Raw genomic sequence first — 20,649 nt, forward strand, 5'->3', positions numbered from 1 at the left:
CTTCCCTGGCCTGGCCTGGCCTCGCCAACCTTTAGTCAGTGGAGGTTGCTTTTTCGCCTGTCCTGGTGGTCCGTCTCGAAAAAAGGAACTCCAGGCAAGACAAGAAACTCCATCTCTGGTCGTCTCTTTTCCGCTGCTTCGATCATTGTCACGGCCTATCCGCCAATCCTTTTTCTTTTCTCTCCCACTCCGTCACTCTCTCACCACCTTAGACCCATCTTCGACGCCCCGACGTCCCAACGATACGACGACACGAATACCTACAAACCCACACACTCCCTCATTCACCTACTCGACCTACCGACCGTACCATACCGACCTTACCTTAATTCACGGGCCTTTTCCCCGTCTTCTACTCTTCGCACGACCTTTTTTTAATACCCATTTCCCACCGCACACTCTGCGCTCCCACCTTTTTCGAACCTTCCGCCCTGCATTACGCCGAGCCTACCGGTCCTATCGCGCGCCCACGCACGAAATCGTCACGTCCGCCAAAGCGCCGATTTCTACCCCCGACGCCCTCAGCCGACGACCATCTCTCTCCTCGACAGGTCTTCATCCGAGCCTTTACCAACCTCACGATATTGATCCCCGCCTAGAGAGCGACATGTCATAGTGGAGAACCGATACGAATACCCGAATAAGTTTGCGCCGACAGCTGTTTACCGATTGCAGCGCCGATCATGGCCTCCAAAGACCACGGCTCCGGCCCCAACAAACCTCCCGCCGACGATGACGGCTTCCCGAAACCCCAGTTCCCCGGACGCTCCGACAGGCCAGGCCCACCGAGCATCATCTCTTCGCGTATGACCGATATCGCGTCCGACGACGGCGGGGAAGCCGCCACCCAGCAGACTCTTTCCGAGAACCCGCGCAGGAAAAGCGGCATGGCCTCCGAGACTGTGTCGCGGCCAGGAACGGCAAAGACAGGCATGTCTGGATCCAGGGAAGGCTGGCGACGAGGGCCCCCTCCGCGACTGAACTACATCACGAGCCTGCACGAGAAGAGGGGGAGCATTGGCGGGGGTAGCACTGCCGGCTCCGTCAACACTCGGCCTCCTAGTTCTGCAAGCCGCAGCCATGTCCCATCTCTCACGTCTTCGGCCTTTTTTCGTCCCATGAGTTCCCAGAAACTGCAGGCCCAGCGCGGCGGCGCATCTCGCCCCTCAACACAAAACCGACAGCAACCGACTCTGGAGGATGCTGAGCCTGCGGAACCAAGTCCTGCGGCTGCGGCTGCTGTGGCCAGTGGCGGACCGAATGCTCGGCACAGCGTCATCTCAAACCCGGTTTCGAACCCCGTTGCCCGCCTTCAGAGGCAGCTCAGCGGTGATGGTGAAGGAAGGCCGCCCCCGTCCCGAGGAACCGAATACACCGACCAGGGAACCTACGACAGAATAACCGCCAATACTAGCCCGACACACGGCCATTACCCAGCAGGCAGTATGTCTGAAAGCGTTACCCCGATATACCGCCAACAGCGCAACAGCCGGAACCTCAGCGTGAATGTGGACAGACGGTTCAGGGACCGAGGCAACCAGAGCCCCGCCAAGTCGCCGCGATCCTTCCGCTCAAGCTTCTTGCTGCCGGGGAGAAGCGACGGCGAGCAGAACAAATCCAACCGGAGCCTGCCCGGCGCCGAGAAGCTTTCGTCAAATGCTTCGACTCCGCGGCTGAACCCGGTGGACTCCTCGAGACCCGTCGACAAGAACAACTTGAGGAAGTCGAAAACCAACCTGGGCTACGTTTTCGAATACTTCGAAGGAAACACCGTCTTCTGTCTCGGTGGTCGTTTTCAAAACACCAAGCATAGGCCGGTGAACGTTGCCACGGGGCTGTTCATCATCATCCCTGCTGTACTCTTCTTCATCTTCTCCGCACCATGGATATGGCATAACATTAGCCCTGCCATACCCATAACGTTCGCATACCTCTTCTACATCTGCATCTCCTCCTTCCTCCATGCGTCTGTTTCTGACCCTGGTGTAAGTCAAGCCCCCTGGCTATTAGTGATATCGCTGACATGCCTCAGATTCTTCCTCGGAATCTTCACGTCTTCCCTCCTCTGGAACCCACCGAAGATCCCCTCCGACTAGGCCCTCCGACTAACGACTGGACTCTAATCAAGTCCGCCGAGTCCTCCACGGCGGCCATGGAGGTTCCCGTCAAGCACTGCCGAACGTGCAACATCTGGCGACCTCCTCGCGCCCACCACTGCCGTCTCTGCGACAACTGCATCGAGACCCACGACCACCACTGCGTCTGGCTCAACAACTGCGTCGGCCGACGTAACTACCGATATTTCTTTGCCTTCGTGTCATCCGCCACATTCCTCTCGCTATACCTTCTCGGTGCCTCCCTGGCCCAAATCCTCATCCACATGAACCTTTCCGGCATTTCCTTTGGCCAATCCATCGACGACTTCCGCGTCCCGTTTGCGATGGTCATCTACGGTTTTATTTCTTTCTTGTACCCGGCCGCCCTCATGGGCTACCACATCTTCCTGATGGCGCGAGGCGAGACAACTAGAGAGTACATCAACTCCCACAAGTTCATCAAGAAGGAGCGCTTCCGGGCCTTCACGCAAGGCAGCATTCTCAAGAACTGGATCGTTGTCCTCTGCCGACCTCGGCCACCTACCTACTACCAATTCAAGAAGCGGTACAACTCTGGCGACCAGCGTCTCGGTGCCTATCGGGAGCAACCCAAGGGCGACTCCCAGGGCATGGAGATGCACAGCGTGAAGCCGGCGTCCGGGTTCCAAGGCCCCGTTTCTTTACGCAACGAAGCAAACACTGCTACGACATAATTCAATTTTTTTTTTTTTACTTGTTTGGTGCTCGGCGTTGTCCATGGGAGCGATTATGCGTCTACTGGATCCTGGATACCTGTAATGTATGTTTTCTATTATACCCGCCTTTACCTGCACACCAGGTGGACAGACAGCGCTTGTTATCTTCAGCATAGGAGATGACAAGCTAAGACATGAGGCTGGGGGCGAGTTGCTTCACATCTGGAGCTTGTATATAGATAATTGGCGCCTTACTGCGCTTGCAAAAACAAATATTAGCGAATACCCAACAATCAAGTCTCAACGCCGCAGTGAAGTGATGTACGTCGCAAAGTGAGTCACCGCGAATGACCTGTTTCTAGCCAGCGTGCTACCGTAGCCGCGACATGTTTTCACTCCATCACTGGCCATATCACAACTGCTTGGGAGTAAGTCACTGTGCCACCATAACCACCAGCAAACACCCCATAAATACCCTCCACGTCCTGCGCAGGGGGGAGCGTCCTTGAGAGCAGACATGGCATAAAGTCAAAAGCCCGAACATCCTCTTCAATTTTTGCAAGACATACACACGACTCTCGCACAATGCACTACGAATTCGATGGATACTCTGAGGCCAGCAACTCGCCGGGCCGCGCCGCCGCCACGCGTGCGCAAGGCGGTGGGCGGGACCGGGACCGGGACCAGCGACAACATCACGACAACAGCAACCGCAGCCGCGAGGACGACAACCAGTACCCCGACGGCTTCTACCGCGGAACGGGCCGCTTTGCGCGGGAGAACTTTGAGAGCGAGCGGCGCGAGCGAGAGCGTGAGCGCGGCCAGCAGCAGCAGCAGCAGCAGCAGCAGCAGCGGACGTTTGGCGCGTCGCCGTATCGGTCTGCCGCGTTTGAGTACATGGACACGGGAGGCAGGGGGAGGAGCGAGGAGGAGTGGGGACGGGTTTTTATGGAGGCTTTTCGGAGGAGAGCCGGTGGTGGAGGAGGTGGTGGTGGTGGCGGTAGCGGCAGGATGGGCATGGACGAGAGGGAGGGATATGGAGGAGGCGGAGGGTATGAGCCGCGCGGATACGGAGAGGAGCGGGAGATGGGGTACGAGGAGTTTCTTAGCGGGGTCTTTGGCGGCGGGGGTTTCGGCGGGCGCTTTGGCCCGGAGGCCGGCAGCTACGGCCACGGCTACGGCTCCGGTGGTGGTGGTGGTGGTGGTGTGGGGGTCAGCTTTGAGGAGATGTTCGGGCCGCCGCCTGGCTTCGGCGAGGGCTCTTCCCCCGGTGCCGGTGGGGGTTACGGTGGAGGAGGAGGCCCGGGGTACAATAGGGCTGATGAGCAGAACGAGCGCGACCGGCGGGGAGGCGCGGGGATGACGCGGGACGAGTTCGATAACATGTTCCGGGCGAGGTTTGAGGGCCCGAGCATCAACGGGTACGCGTCCGGGCCGCCGCCTGCTGATTTGTTTGATCGGTGGTATACGGATTGGTAGATATTGGCTGGCTGGGTGGTGGTGAGAGAGAGAGCGAGGGTTCTACAACATGCGGGTGGGGATCGGTAGTTGCAGCTCGGCAGATGTATCCGTAGCGAAATCCAGTGCAACAGTCTCTCTTGCGTCGCGGTGACATTCGGGATTTGTGTGTTTCGTGACTGCGTCGCTGCGTGGCCTGATCATAGGCCGGGAGCGCTCGGGGAGGGGGCTATAAGACAGCAAACCAGACATGATGTGCGATTTCATTCCAAATTACCTTTGCTACCTACCGGCAATCTTTTGCGTGTTACTCCAAGTGTTCATCCAGCCTGCCGCGTTCCATGCTTGACAGGATAGGCTGGGAGAGGCAGCAGGGAAGGTTGCTGCGTGGTCAGCATCTCCGTTAATTGAGGGGAAAGGGGGAGCAGAGATAATTGTAATTGCAGCCTCATGAAGGTGCATTTAAGGAGTTATTCTGCCGAGGTGTGGTGAGCAGTGTGGATGTGTGCTGTGCTGTGCTGTCAAGACGCGGGGGCCTTTTGAGTTCCCGTCCTTTGTTCTCGACCACCCCCGTTTCGAGGCCGGATCGCCGGTCGACATTTCACTGCCATTCGAGACGAACACCGGAGAGCAAACATCACGGAACAGCAATCAGGTTACCCCTCGTACCACCCACCATCACCACCACTCACCCATCGAGGCTCTTGAAGTTGTTGAATCAAGGTTGCATACGCCACTCCGCCCCTCCGCCAAATAGACTAAGAAGACTGGACTGACCCGCATCTATCTCGCTCAAGCCATTTTCATCCACCATCATCAAACCACCTCCAAATCCCGAAAACAACACAAGCCTCATCGCCCATTTTGCTTAATGTTCCTTTCACGCCAGACACGACCAATCAACTCCTCCGGCACGCGCCGCATCCGCGCAGCTCCCGCCGATGCCCACCAAAAGCCGACCCTGCACGGGAAATCTCGCTAAAGCTGCGAAGTCCTTTTGACCTGGACCAATCACGGATGCCGCTCGAGTCGGGGGGTCCAACGTCACCGAGTCACATACCACCGCCCGCCGGCCTCCGTCCTCTCCCCCCTCGTTGCGTGCTGTTGGTCCTCTCCCCCTCCCCCTCCCTCAGGCACTCGAGCATCCCAAGGACCGCCCTTCCAACATAAGACCGAACTTGCTCTGTTTCTGTGCGTGCGCCGCACCCTTTCCCACAATTATTTTGCTCGGTCTGCAGTTCCCGGCCCCCAAAAAGAAGGATTCGGGCGCAACTCCTGGAAAGGGGAATTGCTCTACACCTATCACATTCACTCTTCCGTCCTTCACAGTTTTGAACCAGCAGAAGGGAGGAAGGATTCGCCAACCCCCAAGCTGAAGCTTCCTCGCTCTTACACCGAACTTGTTACTGAACCAGGAAAACCCAGGAAAGGCGCCTTCGCCCGATCTTGCTGACGGCGGAGCCCCCAATCTCTCCATCTCTCCCTCGGACTTCAGCTCCTCTCTCTCTGCTCCTCCTCCCGTCCCCCCCAGCCTGGGGGATTCCCCTCTTTTTTTGTCCTCGTCTGGGTTGTTGTGCGGTTTGTTTGGCTGAACGGGGGGTGGCTTGGGCTGTCTCCAAATCTGCTTGTCCCGCAGCCTCGAGCCTCGCGCGGGAAGGACCACCTATTTGCTGACCGACGACTACTCGATCGGGCGAAGAGGAGACGGAATAGTCAGACTGGATTGGACTGGATCTGGACCTTGGGAAAAACCTTGGGACTCCACGCCAACCGCCAGCCCAGCCCGCCGCCGCGCGCTGCGCCCGACCACCACCACCACCAACCACCATGGAGTCTCCGCAGCAGCAGCAGCAGCAGCAGCTCTCCCCGTGCCTCGAGGGTGCTTCTGCTGTTGCTGTTCCTGCTGCTGCTGCTCCTCTGTCTGTTCCTGTTTCGCCTGTTGACGTCCCCGTCTCCGCCCCTGTGGCGCTGCCCATAGTCACCAAGAGCAAGGTGTACGCCACAGAGGACCATTGGACGTGCCACAGGGGGATCATCACAAGGCTGTACCGGGACGAGAACAAGACGTTGAAGGAGGTCAAGCAGATAATGGAGGAGACTTACTACTTCCATGCAACGTAAGAAACCCACCTTGCCCAACCCATCCATACATCCGTCCAAAGCTAGTTCACACTCTTTCCACACCCTTGCTGCTCTTAAACCCTTTCCCAAAAGAATTACCCAGAATTCCACACACCATGTTAAACAATCTCTCCTCCCCCGCCCTCTCTTTCGAGAGAAGGGCCAAGAAGGAGATTCGGGATGTGAAATGATTTAAAAATGGGGACTGACACGAGCGTTACCCGCACTCTAGGGAGAGGATGTTCAAGACCCGTATCAAGCGCTGGGGCCTCGACAAGAAGTTCAAAGAAGCCGAGGTCCTGGCCATGCTCCAGGTCAAGAACAAGCGCGACGCCGCCGGCAAAAAGACCCGCTTCACCGTCCGCAACCAGGAGGTCGAGTGGGAGCGCATCGCCCACTACCTCAAGCGCCGCCCCGACCTGCAGCGCGACCCGCGCTACGCCTCCCCGGACCAGGACCAGGACGCGCAGCGCGAGCTCGTGCGGCTGCTCAAGGGCGAGCCCGGCCTCGGCCGGCCCGGTGCCGGGGCCGGCGCGGTAGACGAGGAAGACTACGAGGCCGTCGCCCGCTACGGCATCCGCTGCCGCACGCCCTCGCCGCCGCCGATGCCGCGCGTCATCGACCCGGCCGCGGACCTGCGCATCCCGGACGAGATCCTGCGCCTCATGAAGGGCTTCTTCGACGGCGCGTTCCAGGGCCGCATGTGGACCATGGTCGACGGCACGCTCTGCGCCGCCGGCCAGCGCGCGCCGTCCCGCGACCGCCCCAACCGCTGGGGCGACTTCATGAGCGACACGCACCGCCACATCGTCGGCCGCCGCGGCGACTTCCGCGGCGCCCACGCGGCCTTGTGTGCGCAGCTCGACGTCCTCCGCTGGATCATCAAGGACCAGGACCCCGAGCTGGCCTTCTTCTTGTGTTACTCCGTGCTCAGCCAGCCGCGCGACATCTCCGAGTGGCTGCTCCCGCACATCTGCAACCTGCACGAGCAGGTCCACGGCCCGCGGCACCCGCTGACGCTCATCTGGGCGCGCATCCGGCGGGTCGACCGCAGGGAGCGCGTGCGCATCCTGCACTCCCTAGTGAAATACGGCGCCAAGGACCTGGAGAAGCGGCTCGGCCTGCTGAACATCACGATCCACTACATCCACGGGCTGCAGGGCCAGCTACTCGCGCGGCTGGGGGAGACGGGGGGCAGCGACTTCGCGGAGATGACGGCGCTGTACGCGAGCACGTCGGCGGCGTACATGGCGCAGGGGCGGCTGCGGGAGGCGTGCAAGTGCCTGTTCGCGCTGGCGGGCTTGCAGCTCACGGCGCAGGATTTTGAGCAGGCGCGGCTGACGCTGGAGCGGGCGGATGATAATATTGTGGCGGTGGAGCGCGCCGAGGGGCGGACGCCGACGACGATGCGGGTGTGGCAGTACGGCGAGATGGGGCAGCTGAATTACACGGTCGAGAGGGCGAGTAAGTACGGCGAGAGCCTGGCGATGGCGAGGGCGCAGTTTGGGAGGAGTAGTCCGCAGGCGCTGATGACGATGTTGTCGTGGAGGGGGTCGTGGCCGTATATGCAGGAGGCGGCGTGAGGGACATAGGGGTTGAGGGGAAAGGGGGAGATTGTTCACGAGTGGAGAAGCAATTCCTGTACTTTTAGTAGCGATACCATATCAAAAGTAATTCAAGGTTAGCATGGCCGGCGTTCGACATCATGTCTTTTCACAGTCGTCTTCTGCTGGTGCGCTTTTGATGTCATTACGTGGAATGACTGGCCTACTCCGGGCCGTCGTGGTTGAAGTACAACGCGTCAGGAGGCAGCAAACCATCCCAAGTTGCCGGCATGGCCTGTCCTCCCGCGGCAAAGACCCAGTCGAGGTCAAGCCGCATATCCATATCAATCCCCTCGTGGTCGACCTCCCCCCTCTCGTCCACCACACCATGGTCTCCCGGCTGCTGCGAGGGCGATATGCTCTGAAAGCTGCCAACGCTCCTCGATCCCGCAGGACTATCCGTTCTCGCCCTCTTTCTCGACTGGTTTCCCGCAGACGCCGCCCTCACCAACCCCCCACCACCCGACGTCGGCCCCATCCCCGGCCGTCTCGCCGCCGCCGCCCCGGCCCCGCTCAGCCGCCGCGACTTCAGCTCCCACTTGCGCTGCAGCATGAGCAGAAAGTCGCGCGAGCGCTTGGCGCACTCCCACGAGGCGGAGAGCTCCTCGAGTGCGCGGAAGCACACGCTCAGGTGCGTCGCCGTCTCTGCGGTCTTGGCGCGGCGGCGGCGGCGGCGCGACATGGACGCGAAGATGAGGATGATGGCGGCGGAGAAGATGACGGCGACGCCCTGGATGTTGACGCGGCGCAGCGAGTAGCGGCGCTCGTACAGCAGGATGAGCTTGGCGACGGCGGCGGCGGACTCGATGCACATGCGCTGTGCGTGCATGTAGCCCGGGCCCTGCGGCGGCTGCGGCTGGAGGTAGGAGGAGGACATCCAGGGGCGGTGGGCGTGGATTACGTTTTGGTAGTATTGCATGCTGTTTGTGTGAAAGTTAGATGGTGTCTGGGTTGCGGCAAGGTTTGGAATATGGGGAACAGGGGGCTACCGACTGGAGGAGAAGGACGTGTGGCAGGTATGTTCCCTCGGTGTCTTCGAGGTCGACTTGGAGAGCTTCGGGGAGGTTCTCTTTCCAGACGAAGAGCAGGGAGACAATCTGCTCGTTTTTCTCTTGGAGAACGTTTCTTGGAATCTTGGAGTTGCCGTATCTGACAGAGTATTGTTAGTCGTGTTGCTCGCATACGGGAGGTAACTTGGAGTCCTGAAAGTCAACCACACTTACAACGTATGCCCTAAAGGAGCCATGATCTCGCACAGCTCAATTCTCTGAAGGCTTACATCCTCGATGTGGTACGTCAGCGCTGCAGGGGAAGAGTCATTGCTGCGCGGCGACGTATAAGGCAGCCACGCTGCAGCCCCTGAAGCGCCGGCGACCGGCTTTTGCACCGTTATATCGTCGAGGCTGACGCGGAACGGCCGGCCTCGGTAGTAACCTAGAGTTCTTTCAGGAGACGACATTAGAACTTGAGAACTAGAGAGGCTGCGGGTGCTTCACTTACTGGTCCACAACGTACGTCCCCCAAAAAACAGCCCGGCGCAGATCTGCTTCGGCAGGCGTCAACATGCCCTTTGCAACGTAGAGTGTCATGTCCTTGTGAAGAGCCAAGTCGAAGGCGAGGCGGATGGCCATTCCTTTAAGGATGTTCTGTTAGCCTGGATGTCCCCAGTTTTCCTCAAAAGAACGGCGTCAATGATACAGTACCGCTGTACAGCCAGCCCCTAGAGTCCCTGTTCGCTCCAATTTCATGGCTGCTGAGGACGACCATCGCTTGGACGGTCGACACCGAGGGCGAGTCCAGCTCAATCTCCAATAGAGTCTTGGCGCGTGCGGCAAAGAAGTCGGGCAGAGACTTGGGAAACGTGACAAAGTTCGGGTGGTACCGGGACTCAAAGGCCGCGCCGAGAGAACACCTGGATACCGTTAGAAATGTGCTCTTGCAATGCCTGTTTTCCATTGGGACTGGAGCAACCAACATTGCGTTCCTGAGAGCCTCAGAATAATACGGCGTGTCCTCCTCGCGTTCCAACCACTTGTACTTGGCGTCTTCGTATAAACTCCGATCGACAATATGCGAAAAGGGGTCCTGCCACGCAAAGTACAGGTTGATCAGGTGCTCTTCCAAATCTGGCGGTATCGTCTTGCCGTATCCCATCATGTCCAGATGCTCCTGTCCGTCGTTCCGCACAGTCCGATCGACCGCCAACGTGTCGCTTCCCGCAGGCATCTCAACAAGACTGAAGTTCGATGTCGGCCCGTAGTAGGATATCTGCCCGTTGGGCCCGATATGCAGGGACCCGAGCCGATCTGACAGTTGGTTGACGAGGTCTTCCTCCGTCGTCCCCGATGCGCTGTCGTCGTTCTCGTTGTCGCTCAGCGCACCGCCGCCCTCTCCCGAGTAGGAGCTGAGTAGAGGATGGCTTGGTGCCCGCACGCTTGCGACGTCGACGCCAGGAGCGATGATGTCTCCGTTCTCTGGGGGGCTCCAGTCCCAGTCCGCAATGACCTTTGACGCAGCATCCCTCGGTGGAGCCCACGCTGCTGGCGCGTGGCCATTACGGACGGCGTCGAAACCAAAAGCGGCTGCGTCGAGCGACAGGCCAAAGTCGGGGGGCAGCTGTCCTGGTGGTGCCATTGGGTGCACAAAAGGGAGAGCCGGTGCAAGCGGATACTGACCGAGTGACAGAGCCGGGTCAATCGGCAGTGCCGAGTTCATGGATGGCGGCGTGGGTTTCTCCAGCGCGACTTGGACTTTGGAGAGACCCAGAGTTTCCAGGATCCGGTTGAGGCTCTTGCCCTCCTCTGAAGACATAGCAGGCGGTTGGAGCCCATTTTGACTGATGAAATGACAAAGCTGGTCGACTCTGCTGGAGAGCAACTCTACAGCAACGCGTAATGAAAGCCTATTCCCGGCAAGGTCAACTTCCGACGACTCTCATAATCAAGACAAAACTCACTTGCGTTTGTCCTCTCCGGCTTGGTATCTACAGTCTCTGCGCTTGTTCTTGCAGTTGGAACATGTTGGCGTTGCACCATCGCACTATGGATCGTCAGCCTGTGCAATTTAGCACATGTCGCGGAGATGAGGTACTTTGATCTTGCTCTCCCTGCAGGAGATACATGCAGTCGTGACGTGTCTCCTCTTGGAATCGGGCTTCGATGATGGAGGCATGCTGCCCCGTTGGCCCCGGATCAGCCTTGGTCGTGGTTGAAGGAGTGGAGGTTGAATTTGGCTAGTCAAGGCAGGCAGGGTCTCATGCGTGCGCACGATGTGGTGCGGGTCGGTGGCAGGTTCTTGGCCGGTCCGGAGGCCCCACCCATTCACCTCGCAACGTGAACGCAACGTGTATCTAAGTACTCCGGAGGGTACCCTATGTCGGGGGTGGCTTAGGTGGAATTAAGCCTTGAATCGCGGGGCGCGTGGACGCCGGGCCTGCTGTGTGCAGGGAATTTGCTGGGCGCTACGGCAAACTACACCGCTATGATAGGGTGCAAGTCTTTGTTAGAGGTTTCTAATGGTCAAAGGCCAGCCATAGTCGTGCTCCCCAAAACCACCAGGCCGGTCGCTGAGTCGGTATCTTGGTTCATCCGACCAAATGGTGCATAGCAAGTGGGATTTGACTCGAACTTCGACTTGGTTTCGCTTTTTCCTGCTGGTATTAGTGGTGGGACCCTAGAAATGGACCGCCAAGAAGGCCTTGGTTATGCCGGTCTCGGAAACTCACACCTCGGATCACAGAATACAAGTTTGGTTCACCCTAACGTAAAGAGATGGATGATATCAAGGTGTTGTATTTATTCACTCAATATTTGTCGTGGAACCCCCCGCATAACCAAAATAAGCTTATCTGTACGAACTTGTAGTCATACCGAGGCATCGCGAGTCGGCCAAACAGTACCGATGGTCGAAAGACATCAGGCCGTGCTGAACTCTCTAAAGGTTCAGAGTTTACAAAACGTAAAGCGTAAAACCCGCCTTATTTGCTGAGTCGTAAAGTAGAGACACTTCTACAGCGGGAAGCCTCCCCGCACTCGTAAAGAGTCCGAATCACGTTGCAGAGTCCGAATTGCGATTGAGTCCTACGTTGACGACCTAGCTTTTCGAGACAAATACGGTAATAAAAGGCAGCGAGTTGCCGCTGTAATGCCTTGTAGCGGCCAATGTTAATGATGACAGAACATGAATCATTACAGATCATAGCAATTTAGCAGCTTGCAGCCAATCTGGCGTGTTTCGCGGAGCTCGTAGGCGCCGAACCCCGACCATGGCTCGTAACCATTCGAAGACTATTCGCCGCCAACACCGAGTCTGGATGCATCATAACCTTGACTGCTTGCAAGGCATGTAACAAGCTCAGTTTTATGGGCTACTAGAAGAGCTGGTATTGCAATACATAGGTCATGACCTGTTCAGTAGGTCCCCTCGATGTAAGCTTTATGCTTTTGCTAGAGAATCAACCTAGACTTGGCAAGGTTAACCCTTGGCCGCTCGGCCAGTTCCGAACATCATCAGTGCGCTTCGCAAGCTGCGCACTGAACAGGAAGATAATATTCCAAGCCTTGTTGTTTGAGGAGTAGACGAACAGACTTCCTCCTTCTCAGGGAAATGATCTTGAATGACGCCAGACCATCATCCCTTGGTACGCCCCGTAATCGGATGGCATCGGCCAGTTCTCCACGCCTACGCCGTCAATAACCAATGAGTCTAGCATATGGGGCCTCCCGATGAGCCTCCCGGAACTACGGTCCGAAAAATGTCAGATCTGAGGTCACGGTGAGATCTCATAGGACGATCGGAAACCATATCCCGAGATCTCCACCTCACGAGACCTGGGGATTCAACTACGCATGAAGATATTTCCAAACACTCTGGACCAAAAGCTACAAGAATCGCCGCGTTTAAACGTATAGATTAAGGTGGCTTCTTCGGCTCAGACGCCGGGGCTGGCAGAGTACACTCGCGGAGCGATCCGGGGGTGGGCCCGCCGAGAACCGGCCCCATCCGGAGCTGGAAAGGGCAATTCTGGCCGATGGAGAAGCAGCCGGGCATTTCCCCAGAATCGTTGAATAATTCCCTTTCCAGAACTTCTTAGAGAAAGGAACGTGTGATACACCAGTAAACGGCGCATGACGTACAGCCCAAACATCTTTGAACGAACCAAGACAAAACGCTGTGGAGAGAAAACCCACCAGGTTACCGTCTTAAATACCCCGCGCTTCCCCTCCACGTCTACGACAATTGACTTCTTCAAAGCATCAACTGAATACTCTGCACACCACTTTCGTTGTCACGACATCTCACACGAAAGAAAACATGACCATCCGTAACGGCCAGACGAACGGGGCTCGAGCCTCCAGCACGTCATCCACACGTCTCTTCTCGACTTCTGAAGCCTCCGCAATAGATTCGTTCGCATCCCTCTGCTCCCAGTCAGCAACACCGGAAGACTACCCCTTAGCCGCATCGATCGAGAAGAACATCCCCATCTACGACCTCCCGCCGTACGCCAGCCTCGACCAAGACCAGCGCGCGGCCCTCCAGGACGAGTGGTACCGCGTCCTCATCTCCGGCCCCGGCGTCTTCGTCACCAAAGGCCTCTACCGCGACAGGTCCCTAATCGAAGCGGCCAACGCCGCCTTCGCGTCCATAATCGAGGCGGAGAAGAAATCAGGCGTCGCAAAGGGCGACCACTTCGCCAGCGCCGGCAAGAACGACCGCATCTGGAACTCGTTCAGCAAGCACGGCCTCGCAGACCCGGCGTCCTTCGTGAAGTACTACTCAAACCCCTACCTCGGCCTCATCTGCAGTGCGTGGCTGGGGCCGGGGTACCGGATCACCGCGCAGGTTAACAACACGAAGCCCGGCGCCGCGCCGCAGGTCTGCCACCGCGACTACCACGTCGGCTTCCAGACCGCCGCGGCGTCGGCGCAGTTCCCCCGCGCGATGCAGGTTGCCAGCCAGCTCTTGACGCTGCAGGGCGCCGTGGCCCACTCCGAGGTCCCCATCGAGAGCGGGCCGACGAGGCTGCTGCCCTTCAGTCAGACGTTCGAGCCTGGGTATGTGGCGTACCGGCGGCCCGAGTTCAACGAGTTCTTCTTGAAGAACTATGTGGCGTTGCCGTTGGAGGTGGGCGACGGGCTGTTCTTCAACCCTGCGCTTTTCCATGCGGCGGGGGAGAACCAGTCGGCCGATGTTTACCGGATGGCGAATTTGCTGCAGATCAGCAGTGCTTTTGGCAAGCCCATGGAGTTTGTCGATGCGGTTCCGTTGGTGGAGAAGAGTTGGGATCACTTGGTGAAGTTGTACAACGAGCAGGGGATGAGCGAGGAGGTCAAGTCCTTCATAGCCGCCGTCGGCAACGGATATCCTTTCCCAACAAATCTTGATAATAACCCGCCAAGAAACGAGGGTATGGCCCCAGAGTCGGAGCAAGACAACATCACCAGCAGTCTTGTAAGCAAAAAGAGCAGGGAGGAAGCGGTAGATGCGTTGAAAAGCTTTGTCAACAGGTGTAGGACATAGAATAGAAACCAAACTCTGTAATACTCAGATTACAGCGATGATCCGCATTAGGAATCAGAGAGCATACGCAAATGAAGATCACCATTAAGAAGATGATCGCTGGCCTCGCTGATCCAAGTGCAGTCGATGAAGCCTCACCTAATCAACTTCTCGGACTTGACCGGCCCACCGATAGCACCGGCGAGACGCCGGGTAACTTAAAATTCTACGCGCGAACGAGCCGTCTACTGGCCTCGACCATTCACGGCATTTGCTCTGATATTCCCAAATAGGAAAACCGTATTCTAGACTAAACCTCCATAGGTTGGCGTGTGGCTGAAGTGCTGAGATAGGTAAGCGAGAAGATGGCAGAAGGGGCGTTGGTAGAGGCCGACATCGAGAAAACTCAGTACAATGGGTACCGCTACTATCTCTTACTTGAGTGGTAGAAGAATAATCGCTGGAATTGCCGAGTCTCAGTGAGACCAAGACATCTGTATAACCAGACAGTCGGATACGACCTCAGCTTGGTTGACAAGGGAATGATCAGGGGTCGTATGTGAACATGCTGCTTGCGGTCAACGCCAAGTCGTTCATGTTCTCCATCTCATGGAAGCCATCTCTCGAAGAGTGATCGCGAAAACCGCGGCCATGCGCGACCATGCCAGCCTTCGCGCGTCCAAGTGGAAAGAGGCTTTCCATTTGGGCCCTTGGGTCTAGACCGCTGGAAGCCAAACGTCTGGATTCGCCCATGGAAACCATGGAAGTCTGCATGCAGGAGTGGCAGCGGCTGGCTGCTTTGAAGCTCCCACCGAGGCGGAAAGCCCAGAGGAGATGCGGCCGAAGGAAAACTGACCAGTCGGAGTGAACCGACAAGCCACGGGCTGAGCTTACTTACGGCCCGTGGCATCCAAAATAGCCCTCCGGATGCCTGCTTCGATTCAATGTCTTACAGATTGGGCACCCGGCTCGACCCCGGTAGGGCGGACAAGCCGTGGTGCTACCTGAATTAAGCCTTTTAGTCCACCACTTCCCAGCCATGATTGGCTCTGGATCGGTCCTTTCCAAGAATTTGGCTGTGACGTTGCCGCATTGGCTCTCCCCGGTCTCGTGCCCTGGCGTTGGCGGGGTCTTTGAGGAGTGAGACTATCCCCAGCCAACCCTTCCAAACGCGGCAGCATTTCGTGACCGAGTCCGGAAAGCTGTTGCTTGTCAGACGGATCCGAGAGAGGAACAACGTTAACATCACTAGCCGGTGATATTATTGGGTCTAGTGTGGGTACGGACATTCTCTGGCTTGCTTGCCCTGGAGATCTGCATGGCGAGCTGGCGATCTCCTACCTGTCGTGGCGCACTATCACAATGTGTATGATGCTTCAGCTTTCGCAGGGATGGTATTTTTTTTTATATATATTGAAAGAAGAACCGCATTTATCCGGGTCTCATTCTTTTCATCATCACACAGAAACCGTTCCAACAGGCGATTTCTTTGCGAACAATCGCTACTTCTGTCTCACCGCAAACGCAAACGTCGTTGTCTCACCCGAGAAACTGACCGAAGCCCCACGCAATAAAAGCACCTTGGGCCCCCGAGAAAGTGATCGATCTCAAGCGATTCAGCCTTCAAACAGCCAATACAACCACTTCAAACTAGTAATCCAATCCATCAAGATGGTTGCCAGCAGCCGCATTGCCATTTTGGCCTCCGCCTTCGCAGTCGGTGCTTCCGCCGCTGTCATCAACCGCCGCCAGCAGCAAGATAACGGCTGGCTGGCCACCGACTACCAGTGGGGATGCTCTCCTGGAGGATGCAGCTCTCAATTCAACCTCTTGGGCTTCGAAGGTGTCCCGTCTGGAGCACCCGCCTTCGATGTCGTCTGCAGCCCCATCTACATCCAGCAAGATTGGATCGCATGCAAGAACCGCGACGGCAGCACCATGGCTCCCGAATCTGTGGTCTACGCCGTATGGAAGGCCGGCCCCGACAACGACAAGCAGTACATCAACATTGCGCATATCTACTACCGCCAGGAGGACGGTCTCTACTACGACGCTGAGAGCGCATCTGAGGGTTTCCTCCCCGAGAAGGGCGGCACTGAATGGTTTTCCATCGCCACTGTCAACCCAGCTTCAGAGAGCCATCTTCCACCAGTCGTGAACTCAAACGCGCCGACGCAGACCGTGCAAGCGGATACTGAGACTGGAATTCCTGATCTGGTCAATGCTGAAGACCCGGTCGCCACATCTACCGATGGCACCGTGCCGGATCCTGTCCCTGCTGCCGGAGAGGATATCCCTACCCCCGATCCGACTGAGGACCCTGCCAACGATCCTACACCCACCGACGAGTCTACTCCTGCGGCCGACCCTACTGCCACTGAGGCTTTTACCCCTGCGGTTGACCCCCCTACACCTACTGATGACGGAACACCCGCGGCCGACCCTACTCCCACCGACGAGTCAACTCCCGCAGCCGACCCGACCCCAACTGATGAATCAACACCCACCGGAGACTCGACTCCGGCTGAGGATCCCGCTCCTGCCGCCGATCCTACTCCAGAGTCTACTCCCGAGTCTCCTCCCTCTGAGGACCCCACACCTGCCGAAGACCCCGTTCCTTCTGGCGATGCCCCTTCGAACACAGTGACCTCTGACATGCCCGATGGCTTGGTCCTGTCTCAACCTCTGCAGTCCGACGTGGTTCTTTCCCAGCCTCTCCTGAACCCCGTACCTGGTACTGGCACTATCCCTGCGGGAGGCGATGGAGCTTAGACTCGACGGCTGACGGTCGCCTTCACGCCTCAGACTGAACGTACATGTGCTCGCATTGGGAAGGAGTCCTGGTTTCATAACTTGCAATTGTCTTTACATTTACTCTAATACTATACTTAATAATATCCGTTCATACCATCTTCCTCTCTTCACCGGTGACGCGGTGATATGCTGTGCATGGACATGTCATCTACCACGGCTTAGTGTTGATGGGGGCAAGCGGCGTCTGGCACTTGGCTGCCAACGCAGCCTTCGCCTCCTCGCTGTCGATGCTGACGCACGGCGTGTCAATGCCACCATCAATCCCATCGCAGATGATGACGGGATCACCGCCGCAGGGGCTCGTGACGTTGAAGTTCTTCACCGTGATGTTGTGGCAGACGGCATCGGGGTTCGTCGAGCAGGTCAGCTTTGCGACCGCGTTGCCGTAGATACCACTCGTGTAGCCCGTAAAGTTCTCGAACAAGACGTTGGACACGTTCATGCCGGATGGATACTGCTCGCAGGTGGTCTCGTTGATCTAGGCCCCATGTTAGCGGTCTTGGACGTTTGCGGCCTGCTGCTGCCAAGCAGCTACGAATTCTGAGTCACGATTGTCTTACGTTGAAGTAGCACGAGTCGAGAATGATTCCGTAGTCCATTCTTGCAAGCCAGAAGTTCCTTTATTACGGGGTTAGCAATCCTCATGGAGGTGGAGGTGACAAAGGAGGGGTCTCACTTGTATGTGATGTTCTCGACGTATCCGTAGCCGACGTTAGGGCCGGCCCAGGTCTTGATACGAGCTCCCGAGTACTATGAAAGTGTGAGTTGTGTCGCGATTGACTGGGTTGGAGAAGATCTTACGTCGCCGTTCAACATCCACACGTTTTCAATGTGGACGTCCTTTACGAATGACATCTCGCCGGCATACTGACCGAGAGATCCGATTGACTAAGAATACGGGTTAGTCGTCGTTTTGTCTTAGGGGATCACGTATCCTTACTTGACCGTGGGTACCTGAAAGCAAAGTCAGCTTCTGTCAAGATAGAACATCAGAAGTCAAACGCACCATTGCAGTACATCGTGTTCACGTAGAGGTTGGTGTTATTGGACTTGGGAGAGAAACAGTCGTCGTCAATGTTGACCCAGACACGCTCAATGCGGACGTCCTGCACGTCGAGGGAGTCGAAGAAGTCTGTGTTCTTAGGGATGATGCTGCCATTATTTGTGATAGCGGTGGCGATGACGTCCTTGTACTGGATATTGCTGGCTATTGATACAGTCAGTCCCGGGAGCCTGATGAAGTACCACGGCCTTAGTCGCGGCTAAGGCTTTATGATGGCTTACATCCAACGATGAAGTTTGTCCAGCAAGGTGAATCCTTCATGTGAATACCTTCAACCTCTAGGTTCGTAGTGTTCTCCACGTAGAAGAGAATGGGTCGAAGGTATTTGTTGTCAGGGTTCTGGATTTGGTCAGTTGGAAGATCGGGCTAAGAAGGACATGACCGTCTCACCAAGATACTAGGGTAGTGTTAGTATTTACAGAATGTTTGAAGAGTAGACTGAGACTTACGATCCAATACCGGCGTTGAACTCATTCCACCAGCGTTGGCTATTGAAAGTGTCAGCTAAGAAGCTTTTGATAGGAGGAATACTCAGCGAACCCTTGTCCGTTGATGACACCGTCACCATAGATCTTGATGTCCTTTCCACCCCACTTCCCTGCAAGAGGAATTAGTTACGCGACAAAGCGTTTTGAGCAATATAGCATACAGAACATAATGGATTTCTGCCAGTTGGTTAGCTTCAATCATGTCAAGTTGTCATGCCGAAAGAAACTTACTTGGAACGGGTGCTCGAAGGCATTTTCCTACGGCTCGTTGTCAATATCATGAAGCTATGCCGAATAATGCAAGGTATCTCTTCCACGTACTTGCCAGTAGGCGACATCATTGGTGAACTGAACCAAGTGTGTTAGTACTCGCAGCTTAGACAGAAGGCGATCTTGTGTGGCACACCTTAATCTCTCCTTCGAGACGAACATGCACGTCGTTTAGGAAAGTTAAGTCAAGTGCCTTCGCAATGACAAAAGTCTTCCCTTTCGGCAAGTACAGTGTACCGCCGTTGTTAGCGTCCTGGAGTCCCTTGCGGAACTCCTCAGAGACGTCATCCGTGTCGTTCCTCGAAGCGCGGATCTCGATAGTCTTGCGTCCACACCCATTCGAAGGGGGCGTGTAGGGGTGGACGTCCCTGAACTCTTGCAGAGATCTCGGAACACCGGCAGGCAGCTCCACCGCGTATGACAGCACGCAAGTGACGGCTGCAAGCAGGGCGAATGATCGTGAAAGACGCATGATTTACGAGGCACCTCAGGGATGCGATGCAACGACACTATCCGTTTTTCCCGGTCAAACGAAACATCCCAAAAAGAGCGAGCGACTGAGGACGGTCCTCGGCCCCCATCTTAAAGGCTTCAGCCGAACCCTGGAGGACGCATTCTTAGTGGAGCAGGAGGGCATTCCCACTTCTTTTCGGGTGAACTCCTCATCAGACGGAAAAGTTAAAATGGAGTCATCGCAGTGCAGACATGCTGGATTGATCACTTTAATCGCAATTAAAGCCGGAAAATATGCTTTTGCCCAGCCTCTGAACCCCCCGCGCGGGTCGGAAAAGACCCCCGACCAACGAGCTCATCTCTCCCATCTTGCCGCGAAGCGGTCTGGCGCTCCAGGCCGGTGGGAGATCGGCGTGGGGAAGTTGGCTGGGGTAATCTTGGAGATGTGCGGGGGAGATCCTTGGACAGGTTGCACTGCAGCGGTGGGCTTGGGCTTATTGGTGGGAAATCCCTGGCTTGAACGACGACGTTCGGATAAAGACACCGCGTCGCTGGTTAAACCATGCAAACCTGGTCCGGTTGGTTTGGCAGAGACGAAAGCCGAACTGAGTTCCGTCTTAAGCCCATGGCCAGCGACATGTTGATACCCTACAGAAGATGTGTGGCACAAAAGGATGACTTTCCACAAGACACGGTCTGGCTTTCCCAATGTTGACGCGAGTATGTATCTCTGCCTTCAATGTACTCCAAAGAAATGAAGTTTTACTTCAATTGAGGACGTCTACAACTGCAATTCGAAATAGCGACAGCGATAACCACAGCAATTGTAGTCACAGCAGTAACAGCGACATACGCATCATGGGCGGCGGCCCGGAAGCGAGGACGGAGATAACGACAACGACAGCGAATACATCGGGAAAGCAATCGCTCTAGCACATTCAAAAGTGGTCATTTCTCCATGGCATTCTAAAGTTCCATGTTCTGTTGCTGGCTAGTGATGCTAATCTGTACGTCGTTCAACTCTGCTTGGTGCAAAAAGAACCGAATCGTCACCCCCTTCGAGTCTATCCTTGGGAAAGTCAGGCG

The 20,649-nt window shown here is 56.5% G+C and overlaps 6 protein-coding genes across 6 annotated transcripts; 4 read left to right on the plus strand and 2 right to left on the minus strand.

The window, feature by feature from the left end:
- Window positions 1-683: 683 nt before the first annotated feature.
- Window positions 684-4,270, plus strand: GCG54_00008665 (Palmitoyltransferase ERF2; the record flags this gene model as incomplete). The annotated part of the gene is made up of 3 exons (XM_045408626.1): window positions 684-1,985; window positions 2,033-2,770; window positions 3,479-4,270. 3 exons carry the CDS (start codon window positions 684-686, stop codon window positions 4,268-4,270), a joined length of 2,832 nt encoding a protein of 943 aa, XP_045266369.1.
- Window positions 4,271-6,076: 1,806 nt separating this feature from the next.
- Window positions 6,077-7,953, plus strand: GCG54_00008666 (uncharacterized protein; the record flags this gene model as incomplete). Its single annotated transcript, XM_045408627.1, has 2 exons — window positions 6,077-6,366; window positions 6,603-7,953. 2 exons carry the CDS (start codon window positions 6,077-6,079, stop codon window positions 7,951-7,953), a joined length of 1,641 nt encoding a protein of 546 aa, XP_045266370.1.
- A 184-nt stretch (window positions 7,954-8,137) lies between these two features.
- On the minus strand, window positions 8,138-11,145 carry GCG54_00008667 (Nitrogen assimilation transcription factor nirA; the record flags this gene model as incomplete). Its single annotated transcript, XM_045408628.1, has 8 exons — window positions 8,138-8,894; window positions 8,968-9,123; window positions 9,198-9,416; window positions 9,475-9,607; window positions 9,678-9,886; window positions 9,950-10,876; window positions 10,931-11,013; window positions 11,065-11,145. 8 exons carry the CDS (start codon window positions 11,143-11,145, stop codon window positions 8,138-8,140), a joined length of 2,565 nt encoding a protein of 854 aa, XP_045266371.1.
- Window positions 11,146-13,287: 2,142 nt separating this feature from the next.
- Window positions 13,288-14,496, plus strand: GCG54_00008668 (uncharacterized protein; the record flags this gene model as incomplete). Its single annotated transcript, XM_045408629.1, has 1 exon — window positions 13,288-14,496. One exon carries the CDS (start codon window positions 13,288-13,290, stop codon window positions 14,494-14,496), a length of 1,209 nt encoding a protein of 402 aa, XP_045266372.1.
- A 1,650-nt stretch (window positions 14,497-16,146) lies between these two features.
- Window positions 16,147-17,247, plus strand: GCG54_00008669 (uncharacterized protein; the record flags this gene model as incomplete). Its single annotated transcript, XM_045408630.1, has 1 exon — window positions 16,147-17,247. One exon carries the CDS (start codon window positions 16,147-16,149, stop codon window positions 17,245-17,247), a length of 1,101 nt encoding a protein of 366 aa, XP_045266373.1.
- A 190-nt stretch (window positions 17,248-17,437) lies between these two features.
- GCG54_00008670 (putative exopolygalacturonase B) lies at window positions 17,438-19,582 on the minus strand (the record flags this gene model as incomplete). Its single annotated transcript, XM_045408631.1, has 14 exons — window positions 17,438-17,767; window positions 17,850-17,907; window positions 17,966-18,039; window positions 18,091-18,177; window positions 18,230-18,243; window positions 18,296-18,496; window positions 18,574-18,691; window positions 18,743-18,749; window positions 18,802-18,840; window positions 18,893-18,950; window positions 19,002-19,017; window positions 19,072-19,098; window positions 19,162-19,188; window positions 19,247-19,582. The coding sequence occupies 14 exons, from the start codon at window positions 19,580-19,582 to the stop codon at window positions 17,438-17,440; spliced, it is 1,392 nt and encodes a 463-aa protein (XP_045266374.1).
- Window positions 19,583-20,649: the final 1,067 nt, after the last annotated feature.

The sequence above is a fragment of the Colletotrichum gloeosporioides genome, assembly GCF_011800055.1.
Source record: "Colletotrichum gloeosporioides strain Lc1 chromosome Unknown consensus_30, whole genome shotgun sequence".
In the NCBI taxonomy this organism is placed as follows: Eukaryota; Fungi; Ascomycota; class Sordariomycetes; order Glomerellales; family Glomerellaceae; genus Colletotrichum; species Colletotrichum gloeosporioides.